This window comes from Eptatretus burgeri, chromosome 14 (genome assembly GCF_056783735.1).
Source record: "Eptatretus burgeri isolate ZD-2024b chromosome 14, Ebu_testis_v1, whole genome shotgun sequence".
Lineage (NCBI taxonomy): Eukaryota > Metazoa > Chordata > Myxini > Myxiniformes > Myxinidae > Eptatretus > Eptatretus burgeri.
The window spans coordinates 73,441,786-73,455,595 of NC_140974.1; the positions used below are offsets into that span (position 1 = coordinate 73,441,786).

A 13,810-nucleotide genomic window follows, 5' to 3' on the forward strand; every position below is an offset into this window, starting at 1 on the left:
GGCAAGCACAGCCGGCAGACGAACTGGCCGGCACAGGCTTTGCAGAAAACAGCTGCAGACGATCCGGCCGGTGCAGGCCTTGCAGCGAAACACAGCTGCCGATGAAGTTGGCCGGCCTTTGCCTTGCAGTGCAGGTTGGTGGAGGGAGTGCGGTGGTGCTGGCCACTCGGAAGGCGGGCTCGGACCTGCCTACTGTCTCCCTCCCACCTATCGCCTTTGCCTGTCACTGTCTATACCCACCCCCTTAATTTGTCAAACCCAATTTAGCCCCAACTTATTTTTTTTTGTTTTTATTTTTACTTCCCCACTCTAATTCGTCCCCTAACCCCCTTTATCTTCCTTGTTCGGCTAACCTATCCTGTCACCTAGCCTACTCCCAACCCCTACGTTCCCTTCCCGGAGGGGAATAAGGGAGATCTAGCGTCCTGTGTCGAGGCCCAACTCAAGCCTCAGGATGGCCTCCCCAGACTTCAGCGATCTAAAACACAAAGTGGGTCCAGCGGCCCACAACGAGAGCGAGGGGATGGATGGTGCGGAGGGGTACACTTCCTATCTCCCCTAACCATTTAACTGTTAAACTACCCCGGGGCTTTCAACAAGCGCCTCTCGCTTAAACTATTGGTTCTAACAACCCAGATTCCCGTCGCCTGTGTTGGTGTCCTCTCAAATTTCGGGCCTCGCCCCCCAATTTTCTTCCCGTGCCCTCACACGGTCTCATGGCTGGGACGCGTGGCTCCCCTTGGCAGGCACGACCCTCTTAGTCAGGAGGCCCAATGCAGAATAGTGTACGACCCTGCTGATTCCGTGTTAGAATAGTGCAACAGGTGTAAATTGACTGTCCAGACACACAGAAACGTGAATCAACTTGTTGCCAACTCTGTATATGGATAGTATGGCAGCCATGACAGTTTACAAAATGGTCGCCATTAAATACACTTTTCGTCATATTTCAGCCGCAAATTGACATGAAATTACAAAATTAGGGTCGATTTCCATGTTTTTGAGCATGCCTGAGCTGATGGGAGTATAGAAAAAAACATTGCTCCATCCATTTTCTAAAAATAATATGACTTGTTTTTCACTATATTATTTTTAAAGAAATGTTCAGGCTCGAATTAGAATGTCTGATTATACAAACCACAATCAATGAATTTTACAACTTTGCTATAAAATGAGCCTAAACTACATAACTGTGTGTTTTTCTGTTACCCAGGACTAACTGAAAATGAAAGCCGCAAGATTTCTCACAGGGGGTTCAAGGGATCGAGAAGAAGAAGAGCATGTAGACTGGAATAAATGCTTTATTTGCCAGGACAGTTCAAAAACTAGCAAGTCAACGCCACTTCGAAAGACTACAATCGTTGGTGTGAAAACTGTAGCTGAATGTTGCAAAGAAAGAGAGAAATATAATGACGCTAAATATGTTGACTCATTCTCAAGAATCAGAAAATATTCTGTACCGGAGCACGTCGAAAAGATTCAATGGCACAAATTCTGCTATAGTGACTTTGCTCACGCACAAAAAATAGACAGACTGAAGTCAAGGATTCAGCCACAATCTGTGACTTACACAGAAGAGATACCCACAACATCAGGTTCCTCAGAGAAATACCATGTCCCAAAGTCACTAAGATCCGCGCACAGCGCTATGGATTGGTCAAAATGTGCTTTCTGCCAGACTGACATTCCTGGAAAAGCTGGTGTCCTGACAAATGTTGAATTTGATCACACATCATCCAGGATGCTTAGTTTGGCCCAATTTGACCCCACCATGCGTCACAGGTTTGCAGGTGTTTCAGACTTGATGGCAGCTGAAGGTAAATATCACCTCAGGTGTTATGTTTCTTTTCGCAGAAAGTATAAAAAGGAGAGTGGAGAGAAAAACCAGTCTCCTGAAAGCATCTGTTTCAGAAATGTGATGAACCAGCTTGAGAAAGAGCTGCAGAAGGGACATGTGTTTACCCTGAAAAACATCTGGGAACACTACAGCATGCTGTTATTGAATGATTTTGGAATTGAGGCTGGAGCCTATAAAAGCTACAATTTCAAGCAGAAAGTGGAGGTTCACTTTGGTAGTGACAAGGTGACATTCATGCAGCCATTGGATGTCACAAAACCCCTCATAGTTGCGTCCTCAACTGTGACAAAGTTTGCCATGAGAACCGCCGTGAATGATTTATCTGAAGAAGGTGAAAGTTCTGAAGAAGATGAATTGGCCCAGTGCAGTCTGCCTCATCATGAGAACGAAATCCTTAGCTGGATCTTCAGAGTGGGCATAAAGATTTACAGTGACGTAAAACACTCTCCAGGGCATAGCATTATCGGTGGACTGAACACAGAAAATGCAGAGCGAATTGTACCTGAAACCCTGTACATGCTTGTAAAGCTTCTTTGTGGTGGTGACAGCACTGACAAGATGGACAATGAAGAAGCGGATGAGACAGATACCAAGAACAAAGTTCTGAGCATCTGCCAAGACATTATTCATGTGGCTTCAGGAGGCAAAAAACTGACCCCCAAACACGTGGGCCTTGGCCTTGCTCTTCACCAGGCTACACGCTCAAAAGAGCTTGTCAATCTTTTTCATGCAGCTGCACACACAGTTGGGTACGATACAGTGAGGCGCATTGACACAGCAATTGCCAATGATGTTATACAATGCTTCCGAGATAATGGAAATGTCATGATCCCAAGGAACTTTCTCAACATCCCAACTACCACAGGATATTTGAGATATTCTAATGACAACATTGACATAATTGAGGAGACGCTGACTGGGTCTGGCACTTTTCATGCAAGTCAGTGCGTGGCCCTCAGACGCAAGGGAGAACAAGAGCCAGTGATGGACATTCAGATTAAACCTGGCTGCTCCAAAGTTCTCAGTGCCCCTCCTGAAATGACAAGCGCCTTGGAATCTGAACCACATCTACCTGCACCTGAGAACTGTGGGTGGGAACAGGTCGTCAAAGATGGCAACGAGACATTTCAGCCGCGACTCATGACTGCACAGCCTATTACTGCTTACTGTGTAGAACTGACGACATGCAAATGCCGTGGGTCATGCTCAACTCGACGGTGCAAATGTACACGGAATGGACTGCCTTGCATGAAAGCATGTGGATGCAAAGCCCTTTGTAGGAACCCGTTCAGTGTACAAGCCGATCAATAGCTCTGAAAATTGTACTTGGGTGTTCTCACAACACTTTTCTCTTCTGCAAAGCAACGTAATTTTGTGTTAGAAAGAATCTGACAGCTGTTGAAATAACCTTTGACTGACTGTAAACCCATCTCCATCAATAGTGCTAAACATTTTCTTTTTCACATTTGTTGCTCGTATGTGCATTTTCAATTTCGTCTTTAAGTTGTCAATTATGTGAAAAGTTGTGATCCAGTACAAAAATAAAGCACAAAATAGTGTTCCTCGTGTCAGATTACATAGTATTTCACAATCATGACAAATTTCTGGCTAGTACAATTTGCAGTAAGAAAAAGACTAAATCTGATGGCGGCCATTTTGATTACTGTCATGGCGGCCATAATATTCAGATGCAGACTTGGCAACAAGTTGAACTAGACTTGGTCATGCCTAGACTCTTCAAAAACACCAGTTGCACCATTCTAACGTGAAATCAGCAGCGAACCTATTTTCTAGGCTAGCTACAGATTTTGGCTTCTAGACTATCTGCCGAATCTCCAGCTATGGCACCCCCGGGCACTACACTGCCTCCGAGCCTACCAGCTCCCTAAACACCGGGGAGTGCCCCCCATGGCACCTCCCCTGAAAAGCACACGTGGCAGGCTGGCTTCCCGGGCCCCTTTCCGAGGGTCACCCGTGCCCACAACACTGCCCACGCGGCCAATGGCGCCCCGGGCCCCCGCACCAAGCGGATGCACCCGTGCCCAATACGCTATCCCGGCCCCCATGGTCCCTTGGCCTACCACGGCCGACTCGCCTGGTGCCCGGGGTACCCACTCAGCGATACTCACCTTTCGCAGCCACGCTCCCAGCCCGTCAACAGGGCTCCTGCACCCCTCCAAACGGGTTTCGAGACTACTTTCCCACAAACAACAAAACGACCTCCATTTTTCAATTTGACTAACCCCCTAACTCACTCTACACTGACCCCGGGGTCCCTTGGGCGGGAGTCACTCCTCCCCCCAATCACTCATCGCACCATGCATTCCCCATTCGCTCCACTCACACAGACCCGCTGGCCTCACTCACTCAACATGTGGCCACACAACTCACCAACTCTTCAACACACACACCGCTGAACTCTGCCATCCTTCTAACTACATCCCCTAACTAACTCGTGCTCCCACGTCGTCCCTTATACTAGTAGCACGTTCCATTTAACACTACGTAGCTAAACTACGTCCCCACTACACATTCACAGTCTGTCACTGTCTCTAAATCCAAAAAAATCATTTTCCCAACCTAAATCTCACTACAATCCCTCTAACTAATCCATTCCACGGGCCCCATGAGGAATTACCCCTGCCCCATGGAGCCGGTCTAGCTAAGCTAACCCTTCCCCCTAACTAGTGTCATCCTGTGCCCAGGTAAGGGGGTCTTAAACCCCTTGCCTGGGAATCCTGTTGACCCGAAAGCGAGGCTTGCTTTTTTTTTTTTCCACATGTGCAGCACCAGCACGGCAACTCGCAACCTGCGCACCAGCGCGGCAATTCACAGCCACGCACCTGTGGCGTGACGTCATGGCAGCTGTTCGCCTCCCTCGTCCCTCTTGGACGGTACCATCCGGCAGGGATTCACCCTCCTGCCGGATTCCAACCACACACACACACGCAGCCATGACGTCACCCGGCGCATAAAAAAAAACACAAGCCTCATGTCTCGAGGGGTTCCCCACGCGAACACATGTGCTTTGTCCGTTGGAGCTTAACACACACGCTCGCGTGGAGAACCCGTCCGGTCCAAATCCGAAATCCTGCCTAAACTTTGTCCGTCGCGGGATCGGCAACATTCACCGCGCTCGTTTTCCGGACCGGGCTTCACTCCCGCAAGCGAGCACGTGGGGGCCTCGTGCGTTGCACAGCACATACCTCGCGTTCGCTGCTGGGTGAACCCGGCACGGTCCCCGAAACAGCCACAACCGCTACCCGGCTTTTGTCCCTCACATGTCGCCGTCGTCGCCATTCGACCCACGCACACCTGCGTGTTACGACGCCAACACACCTCACCATTACATTCACCCCGGGAAACGCGGCTGCGTGCTCCCGCAAGCCGACCGACATCTCCCTCACACACACGGTCTCCCTTGCACTCGGCCGTTCACTCACGCATGCCACCTCCCTCGCGGCCTTCCACTCACTTGTGCCATTTCCCTCACACAAACCATACCACTCACACACGCGGGGGCACTCGCCCGCGGTGCCTCATCCACACACGGCGTGCTGGGAAGCATGCCCTTCTGCACACTTACCACCACACCACTCACACACGGGGCAACCACACTGGGGATTTGTGTCCCCACAAGGGTCTTCGGGGCCTCTATACCCCCCAAGCTTTCCGTGCACCTGTCTACAGCACTCCTCCCCTCGACCTCGCAAAGCACGACCGAATCCTCCCCTCGACCTCGCAAAGCACGACCGAACCCACCTGGTCGTGACTCGCTTCAAGGGGGCATACTTCCTCCCCTCGTTCCTGGAGGAGGCTATCCCGCTGCTCGCACTGGGTCTCTACCCAGTCCGCCAGCTCACCCCCATTATCCTCCATTACCTGTGTGTGTGTGTGTGTGTGTGTGTGTGTGTGTGTGTGTGTGTGTGTGTGTGTGTGTGTGTGTGTGTGTGTGTGTGTGTGTTCGTTTCCAACCCCGTCCAATTCACCCTCTATCTCCCGTGTCTCTGGCAATACTTTCATTTCCTTCTTTGTCTTTGTTACTTCCATCGTCTGCATTTTTATTTGTGCCTCCTTTATTAGGGTTTGCCCTAATTGTTCTTTCATCCGTTGATAACCCTCATTTATTTGCGTTAACATCTCCATTAGTTGCCTCATCTTCCTGATTCTCGCCCACGTGGTTTGAAGCGGTGGCTGAAAGCACTCGCCTCGTGTCGTCGTCGCCATCTTGCGACTCCATTTGCCGGCAAAGTCGGTGCTCAGAATATGGGGTTGAGCTCCGCCGTTGATTAAAATTACAACAAGCACCGTCCCGGGCCATGGATTCTATATTCAAACACATATCTAATACCTCCGGCTCCCGCTCGCCTTGAGATGCCATCTTACTTCTCGCAAAGGGTTAATTTGAATCGCTCGTAATTTGGAGGGAATCGGGGGTCGCTCCCCTCACCCACATATTAGGCCCAAAAAAAAAATGTTGCATTGGCGTAACCCGCCCGACCCTAAAAATTCCGCCGACCCTACGTTTTTTTTTTTGTTTTTTTGCTATCGAAAAATTTTGCCGACCCTATTTTATTGCTATTTTTGTTGTTTTGCTATCGTTTTCAAGTATCTTGTTGATTGCGATCGCAAAAACCCGGAAGTGTTTCGGACAGAACCCGCCGACAAAAAGGGTGGTACTCGAGCCGGGGGAGATTTTGGGAGGGATTTATTAGGAAAAATAAATAAATAAATAAATAAAAAAGATCCCGACCGACCTACCCTATTTTTCAGTGACCCGTTACGCCAATGCAACATTTTTTTTTTTGGCCTTATCAAGGTTTTGTCTACCCCCCCCCCCCTCCGGATGAGTGGAACGAAATTGCACGATCCAGCTTACGGCTGATGGCCTACTATACTCCGATCTCTAGCGGTAGCGCACGGTCGACGGAGACTGCCACGGAGGTCGTACGTAGGACGCACGGCGGGCGTAGGGGAACCGTGCGTCGACCCTGCGTTGCCCGCAGGTAGTCACACAGACCGCAAGGCCACCGTATGTTGAACACAGGGACGCCTTAGGACTACCCTACGGCGACCGTGGAAATAGTGCGGCCGCCGTAATTTTTTGGGGGTTGGCAAAATTCATTTTTCATTGATAAGAGCCTACGGCAGCCGCACGAATAACGCAAGCCCACCGTACGCCATACGTACGGTCGACATGGAACACATCTACGTCATGGCTACGGCTTGTCGAATTGCTATGGCCAACGTAGAAATGAAAAAAGTTATAACTCCGCGCTATAATTCCACGGCGACCCCTACGGCCTGTAAAAGATAGCCATATGGCGTAGGGCCACCCTGAGGCCACCTCAGAAACTCTGCGGCCGCCGCACGTTTCTATCAATTCAGGGGGGAGGGGGGGTACGGCCGCCGTATCCTAGCCATAGAGCAAATGTGACTTAGGCTTAATGCAAACGATTCAATCAGAAAGCACGTGGTGCAATCGGCAGGTAAATCAAAACATCTGGAGTGTGATGAGTATTCCCCCATCCCCAATGGACATAAAGTCCTACACCAAAGCGTCACCTGCAATCCAGAAGCCTCGGCCCGGTGACTGTCAGACAGACAAAGATTACATGGTCAACATCAGTGAAGCATGAAATGGAGCCGCCTATCCGGATTTCGGGCTGATTTGTCCTCATCAGGACGGCATGTCGATAAATATCTAACCAATCTGTCGACATTGTTTGGGGGACGTTGAAGATCCCACGGTGTCCTTCGCAAAGAGGAAGTGAGTTATTACCGGCACCATGGACAAAATAAATCCAAAGTTCCTGCCCTAACTTCACGTTCCCCCTGTCCCAAGGGAACAAAGTGAAAAAAGTGTCAACAAGGGAATGAGGGAAGGGGGGGTGGTCGATATGCCCTTTAACTGGGCATGCTGATTAGTAGTGGTGGTAGTTTGTATGAAACCACCTGCAAATAGCCTAAGATGTAATAATGGTATCAGCATAAATTAAAAAGAAAACCTTTTCCTACTTAAATTGATAAAGTTGGAGGTAAAAAGTGGAATTCCACCAAATGGAAGCCACCGGTGCATCTGAATATCTCATATGTGTAGGGGATGATGCATTAGTCAGATGACATCATGCCCTCATCTGCCTTACCCCCAAGTTGTGCTTCTGCATGCTTCCGGCAGGTGTCCGCTTGCTGTGCCACATCCCTAGTAGCTTGCAGATGCCGGATCAGGACGTCCAGTGCCTCAGGTGTGCTGTCATCATCAGGCATCATGGTGTGTGTATGTCCATTATTAGCGGATGCATCCAGGTAAATAAGAAGCGGGAGGATATATGGGAAACTGGTGTTGCTGAGAGATGGAAAATCTGGTCATGAGGCAGAAATTAGAGAACAAAGTAAGTCTAGTGAAAGACTTGAAAACTAATATTAGGGATGAATTTAAATGAGGGAATCTGGTCAGGTAATGTTTGTCATGAATACACAGTCACAATGGCTTATGTCAGTCACAATGGTAATTCACCTTTCCCCTCTCGGAGCATGTGCATGAAAGGCCGTAGCTGGCTGTCATAGAGCAATGCTGTACTGGTATGCATCTCTCTCACCGCAGACCATGTCTGCTCGAGCCGTGCCACCTACGTAAACATTGGTACACAAATCATGACTAACCTGACAAACAATCTATCACCAAAGCAAATCATTGTACCCCCAACAAGTACACTGACCGAACACCCAAACTTTCCCAACACAGTGTTGTAATAAGTGTTAGTTCATTCTACAGTTAAGAACTACCAACACTTGTGCTCAGTTATTGCTGTCACTTACCTGTGTCATTTCCAAGCCAACCATAAGAGCAGCAAAGCCATACAGGTCTCCTATTGGTTTCCATAGTGTGCACGCCGTGCACACATACCGCTGCATCAAATCCGCACGTTCTTTCACACTACCTGTGCAGCCAAGCACATCAACGGCCAGGCCAATGGACAGGAGACAGAACCTAGTGCAAAAATAAAAGCAAATGTCATGACCACAAGGTGAAGGATATCATGAGTTGCATTACCTGGTGCACAGGACAGAAACTGACCAGAAAGAGACATTCGATTTTGGGACTTATTCCACTGGGTGCTTGACAAGGACCTTGCAGAAACCCATCCAGGGATGTCATAGGGAATGGTATTTTGATGTTAAAACAATTTTTCAATAAAGTCAGGCATTAAAGTTGGAAAAGAAAAGCAACCATGACAGATTATACTGACTCGAGACGACAGTACCAACACGTGAAACTTTTGAGACCAAAACCAATGCTAAAAGGGATCCCGGCAGGTGGTTAAAGGCAGAAAGAACATCCACAAAGTTTGAAAATCCAGGAGAAAAAGCAGACCATTGAACACATGAAATACTGTCGAGAGTAAAACATTAATTCAGTACAAAGCAGATGAACCTCACCAATTGATGGCCACAAGTGTTTTGTCACAATTTGTGCGAGATGTTCCAGGGCCTTGTGGCGGTGTAAACGGTGCTTTTGCTACATGCGGTGTGCATTTCATTAAAATTCTTCAAGTTCACGTCCCCTCCCCCTTTCTGCATCCCTACTCACTCCACCCTCTCAATGCTTCTCCCTCAACTCAACCTATAAAACCTTCCCACACGCCCCACACCACACACATGCAAACCTCCTGCACCCACACACTCAAAACCTTCCCCCACACCACGTACACACAGAAACCTTTCCCTTTACCCCCTCCAAAGTCTCACCTTGCCCTCACAAAGCCTCCTCACCCCCCCTCCCCCAATTCTGCACAATCCCAATGCATGAATGCACAATCTCAGCCTGAAAATTCTTCCACAGAAACACGAGCGCCCGCATGCACAGATTCATCGCAACTCGTCTTCAATCATCCTACCCTTCTTCCCGCCCATGGTACACAAATCCTGGGGTGAGGCAGTTGCTCTGAAACAACTTGCCTTTTCTTCCTGAAAGGCTAATGTGACTGAAGGCAATCTTAGAGCTTTCCATAAAGTCCACAACAAGTGTGTTTCCACTCTCAGGAGAGCCAGAAAACAACATCTGTCTAACCTCAAGAATAAACTTTCAAACTTGTCTACCTCCTCTCAAACCTGGTGGTGCCTGGATAAGTCTGTCTCTGGAGTATGCTCCCCTTCAATCCCTTCCCTCACTTCAAATGGCACCACAGCCGACTCCGCTAGTGAGATGGTGAATGTGAATGCCTCCGCTAGTGAATGCCTCAATTCTGTGTTGGCTTCCAAATATTGTGTATCAATCCCATAGTCTCAGAATCCATCCTTCCCTGTCAATCCCAACTGCTCCTAGACTTGGTGGCTTTTGCACCTGAGAAGGTGGAGAAGGTTCTTTCAACCCTCGACTCTGACTGCTACTGGACTGTATGGCATCAGCTCACGTGTGCTAAAAGCCCTTTTCTGCTGCTCTTGCACATCCTCTCTCTGCCCTTTTCACCGTCATTTGCCCTGGGTCATCTTTCGTCTGCTTAGAAATCCGCCAACAGCACTGCACTGCTTTAAAAAGGTGCGAAAACTGATTCACTTAACCACCGAACAATCAACGTACTTCCAATCAACAGCAAGGTCATGAAATCCATCACCACAGCTTCTTTTTTTTGTATACCGTGTCGAGGCTCATGTAAGAGCTGACAAGATGGGTGGGAGAGGGCAGCACAAAATGGTGGGGAACAGAGACAATAGGAGATCTGTGGAAAGGAGAGGGATGGAGCGGGGTATACGGGGTAAATAAGATGATACTACAAGGCCTTTCAGGAAGGAAAACAGGGAATTTCAAGGAGGTGGGTTTGGGGTGCATTGACAGGTAGAAAAGATCAAGATTTTGGATGGGGGAAGATACGAGATGGTGGTGAACAGCTGTTTTGAAGACCTAGAGGGAAGAGTGGGATTGAAGAGCGTGTGGGAGTTTGTTCCAGAGGCAGAAAAAAAAGAGGAATGAAAGAGTGAAGGTGAGCAGTGATTTTTGATTTTGGCAGTTTCCCTAGAATGGGGTTTTTGGCGGACCTTGAGCGCCCTGCAGAAATATAAGGGTGGGGGGGACATATCACAGACAGAGTAAAGGGGAGGGGGGAAGGCTGGAGGGGAGATGGTCGAAGACAATAGAAAGACCACCGACCTGCCTCTGATGAGAGAGTGAGAGACCCAAAGACTCAGCTTCATCATGGGAGATAACAATGATCCTAAAAGCCTTGGTTTCCACAGCATGAAGTCGAGCCAGGTGTGAGGCAGGATCACCAACCTGGAGGGGAGAGCAGTACTCCATCAGGCTGCAGATGACAGCTTTCTTAGTGGTTCGAAGCTCAGGTGTGCCAAAGAAAGACTTTGCACGATGTAGGATTCCCAGTCGGCAACTGGCTTTGGAGGCCAGCTTGGAGATGTGCCTTTCCCAGGAAAGATCGTGGCAGATAGTTAGGCCCAAAAGCTTGAATGAAAGGATTTCTTCAAGGGGATTGTTGAGAAAGTAGATGGGGGGGGGGGGGGTTCCAGACGGTCCTTTCGGAGAGACATAGTGAGAGTGTGAGATTTGTCAGGATTGAAAGACATACTCCAAGTGTTTGGCCAGCGTGTGATTTTATCCTGTCTGCAGAGAGTGAAGAGGCTGCCACCTGCCAATCAGAGGGATGAGAGATGGTACGGCAGAGGGTGGAGTAATCAGCAAAGAGATAAAGTTCATATGAAATCCTTCCTTTTTTCTAACAACCTCATCTCAGATTACCAATTTGGATTCAGAACAGGTCACTCCACCTTGGACATGCTGCTTCTACTCACCCAGCAATGGATAGAGGCCTACAATGTCAGAGACGAGATCAGGGCAGTCTCTCTGGACATATCCCATACTTTCACTACAGTCTGACATCCTGTCTTACTCTCCAAACTCTCTGCCAATGGCATCCAAGGCCAACTCCACACATGACTGATTTCCTCTACTCTCATCGCCAACATGTGGCTCTCAACAGAATCCTTTCATGTTCTCCCCCTGTCAAGGCTGGAGTGCCCCAATCCAGGGTTTTCCTTATCTTCATCAATGATCTCTCTGACTCTGGAAAATTATCTTTATCTATTTGATGATGACTTCATCCTCTGCCGTGACATCTCTCATCCTTTAGATAGGCAGGCTGCAGTCTCTTCCCTCTCTTCAGACCTTGAAAAAAAAAAAAACACAAGCTGGTCAAACACTTGGAATATGTCTTTCAATCCTGACAAATCTTACATTCTCACTCTCACTATGACTATCTCTCTCCGAAAAGACCATCTGGCAAACCCTCCCATCCACTTTCTTAACAATCATTTTGAGGATTGTTACATGCTGTACACTTTGTACAGTACTTGTGTTATTGCATGCAGTTCTGTACTCCGCTTCGAACACATGCATAATCCCAAATGATTGTAAGAGGGGCCTTGTTTCCCCTTTCTTGAAAGGGAAGGGTGATCGCCAGGAGTATAACAATTACCGAGGGGTGACGCTGCTCTCTGTGCCGGGCAAGGTCTTTGCTCGGATAATTCTTGATAGGGTTCGCCACTGTCTTCTAGAGCACCAAATCCCAGCGCAGTCAGGCTTTACACCAAAGAGGTCAACGATTGACCGTATCCTTGCTCTTTGGATAATCACCGAATGCAGACGAGAGTTTCGGCAGGGGCTGCATACACCTTACATTGATCTCTCTAAAGTATTTCATTCAGTGAATTGGGATGTCCTCTGGAGGATTCTTGGTCTTCGTGGGGTGCCACCAAAATGATCAAACTGATGTCTGAACTACACTCTGGTACTGAGAGTGCTGTGAGATGTGGTGGTACCATCTCTGACTTATTTACAGTTGTGGCTGGACTTCATCAGGCATGTGTACTGGCCCCCACATTTTTCATCGCTTGTATGGACTGGATTCTGGGGAGGATGTCGGAGAGATCAAGCTGCGATGTATCATTTGGGAATGTCAAGATCTGTGACCTTGATTTTGCAGATGACGCGGTCATCTTTGTGGAGACTCTGGATATCCTTTTGGGGGCCCTCGAGGTGCTGAATGAGGAATCAGAGCCAATGGGATTATTGGTTTCCTGGCTCAAAACTGAGATCCAGGCTTTCAATGACATATTGGATGCTGCTATCTTGTCTGTACCTGTTTGTGGTGAAGATGTTGAAGTCATGGAGAGATTCACTTACCTTGGCAATGACATTCATGTCTCCACTGGCTGTGAGCCAGAGGTTAACAGACATCTGGGTTGGGCCTGGGGAGTCATGGATTCACTGGATCATGGGATGTGGCGCTGCCGGTACCTGTGCGGGAGGACAAAAGTCTGAGACTTCAGGTCCTTGGTGCTTCCAGTCTTGCTCTATGGATGTGAGACTTGGATTCTGACCAGGGATCTGAGACAGACTTGATTCCTTTGGTACCAGGTCTCTTTGGAGAATCCTTGGCTATCACTGGTCAGACTTTGTGTCCAATGAGCGGTTGCTGAGAGAGACTCAAATGAGATTTGTTACCTGCATAGTCCGTGAGCATCAGCTGCGGCTGTGTAGACATGCGGCTCATTTTCCTGATGCTGATCCTGCTTACCAGATTCTCCAGGAAAGTGATCCTTGTAAGTGGAGGAGGCCAATTAGCTGACCACATGCGTCGTCGTTGCAGCAGGTTGATCGGCATCTCAAGGAAATGGGGATGGGCCAGGCATCTGCCTGGGGGATGGCCAGACGGAAGCCCCTGGAGTGCCAGCAGAAAGTGGATGCAGTGATGCACTGCTTTGGCGCATGCTCCCATACCTGACCTGACCTCTTGAGCAAGTTCAGTCATTCAAACTCCTGGGCCTTACCATCACCCATGATCTTTCTTGGACAAACCACATTGCAAAGTTGGCCTCCAAATCCATCCTTGGCACACCTGAAATCTTATCCACCCACAAGGCCTTCAGCCACAGCTTGCTGGA

General features: G+C 48.6%; 2 protein-coding genes across 8 annotated transcripts in view; one reads left to right on the forward strand and one right to left on the reverse strand.

Annotated features, from left to right (window-relative positions):
- Positions 1-7,497, forward strand: part of LOC147013620 (uncharacterized) — a 25,510-nt gene extending 18,013 nt beyond the window's left edge. The window contains exons 3-4 of the mRNA XM_085855735.1: positions 1,214-2,524; positions 7,405-7,497. Coding sequence (XP_085711861.1) covers positions 1,226-2,524; positions 7,405-7,497 — 1,392 coding nt within the window. The 5' untranslated portion in view covers positions 1,214-1,225. The remainder of the gene's footprint in view (positions 1-1,213; positions 2,525-7,404) is intronic.
- Positions 1-13,810, reverse strand: part of LOC147013621 (SH2 domain-containing protein 3C-like) — a 175,593-nt gene that overhangs the window by 8,606 nt on the left and 153,177 nt on the right. For all 7 annotated transcript variants that reach the window (XM_085855579.1, XM_085855583.1, XM_085855581.1 and 4 more), the window contains 3 exons: positions 8,678-8,849; positions 8,376-8,487; positions 8,005-8,220 (listed from right to left, as the gene is read on the reverse strand). In XM_085855579.1, coding sequence (XP_085711705.1) covers positions 8,005-8,220; positions 8,376-8,487; positions 8,678-8,849 — 500 coding nt within the window. The remainder of the gene's footprint in view (positions 1-8,004; positions 8,221-8,375; positions 8,488-8,677; positions 8,850-13,810) is intronic.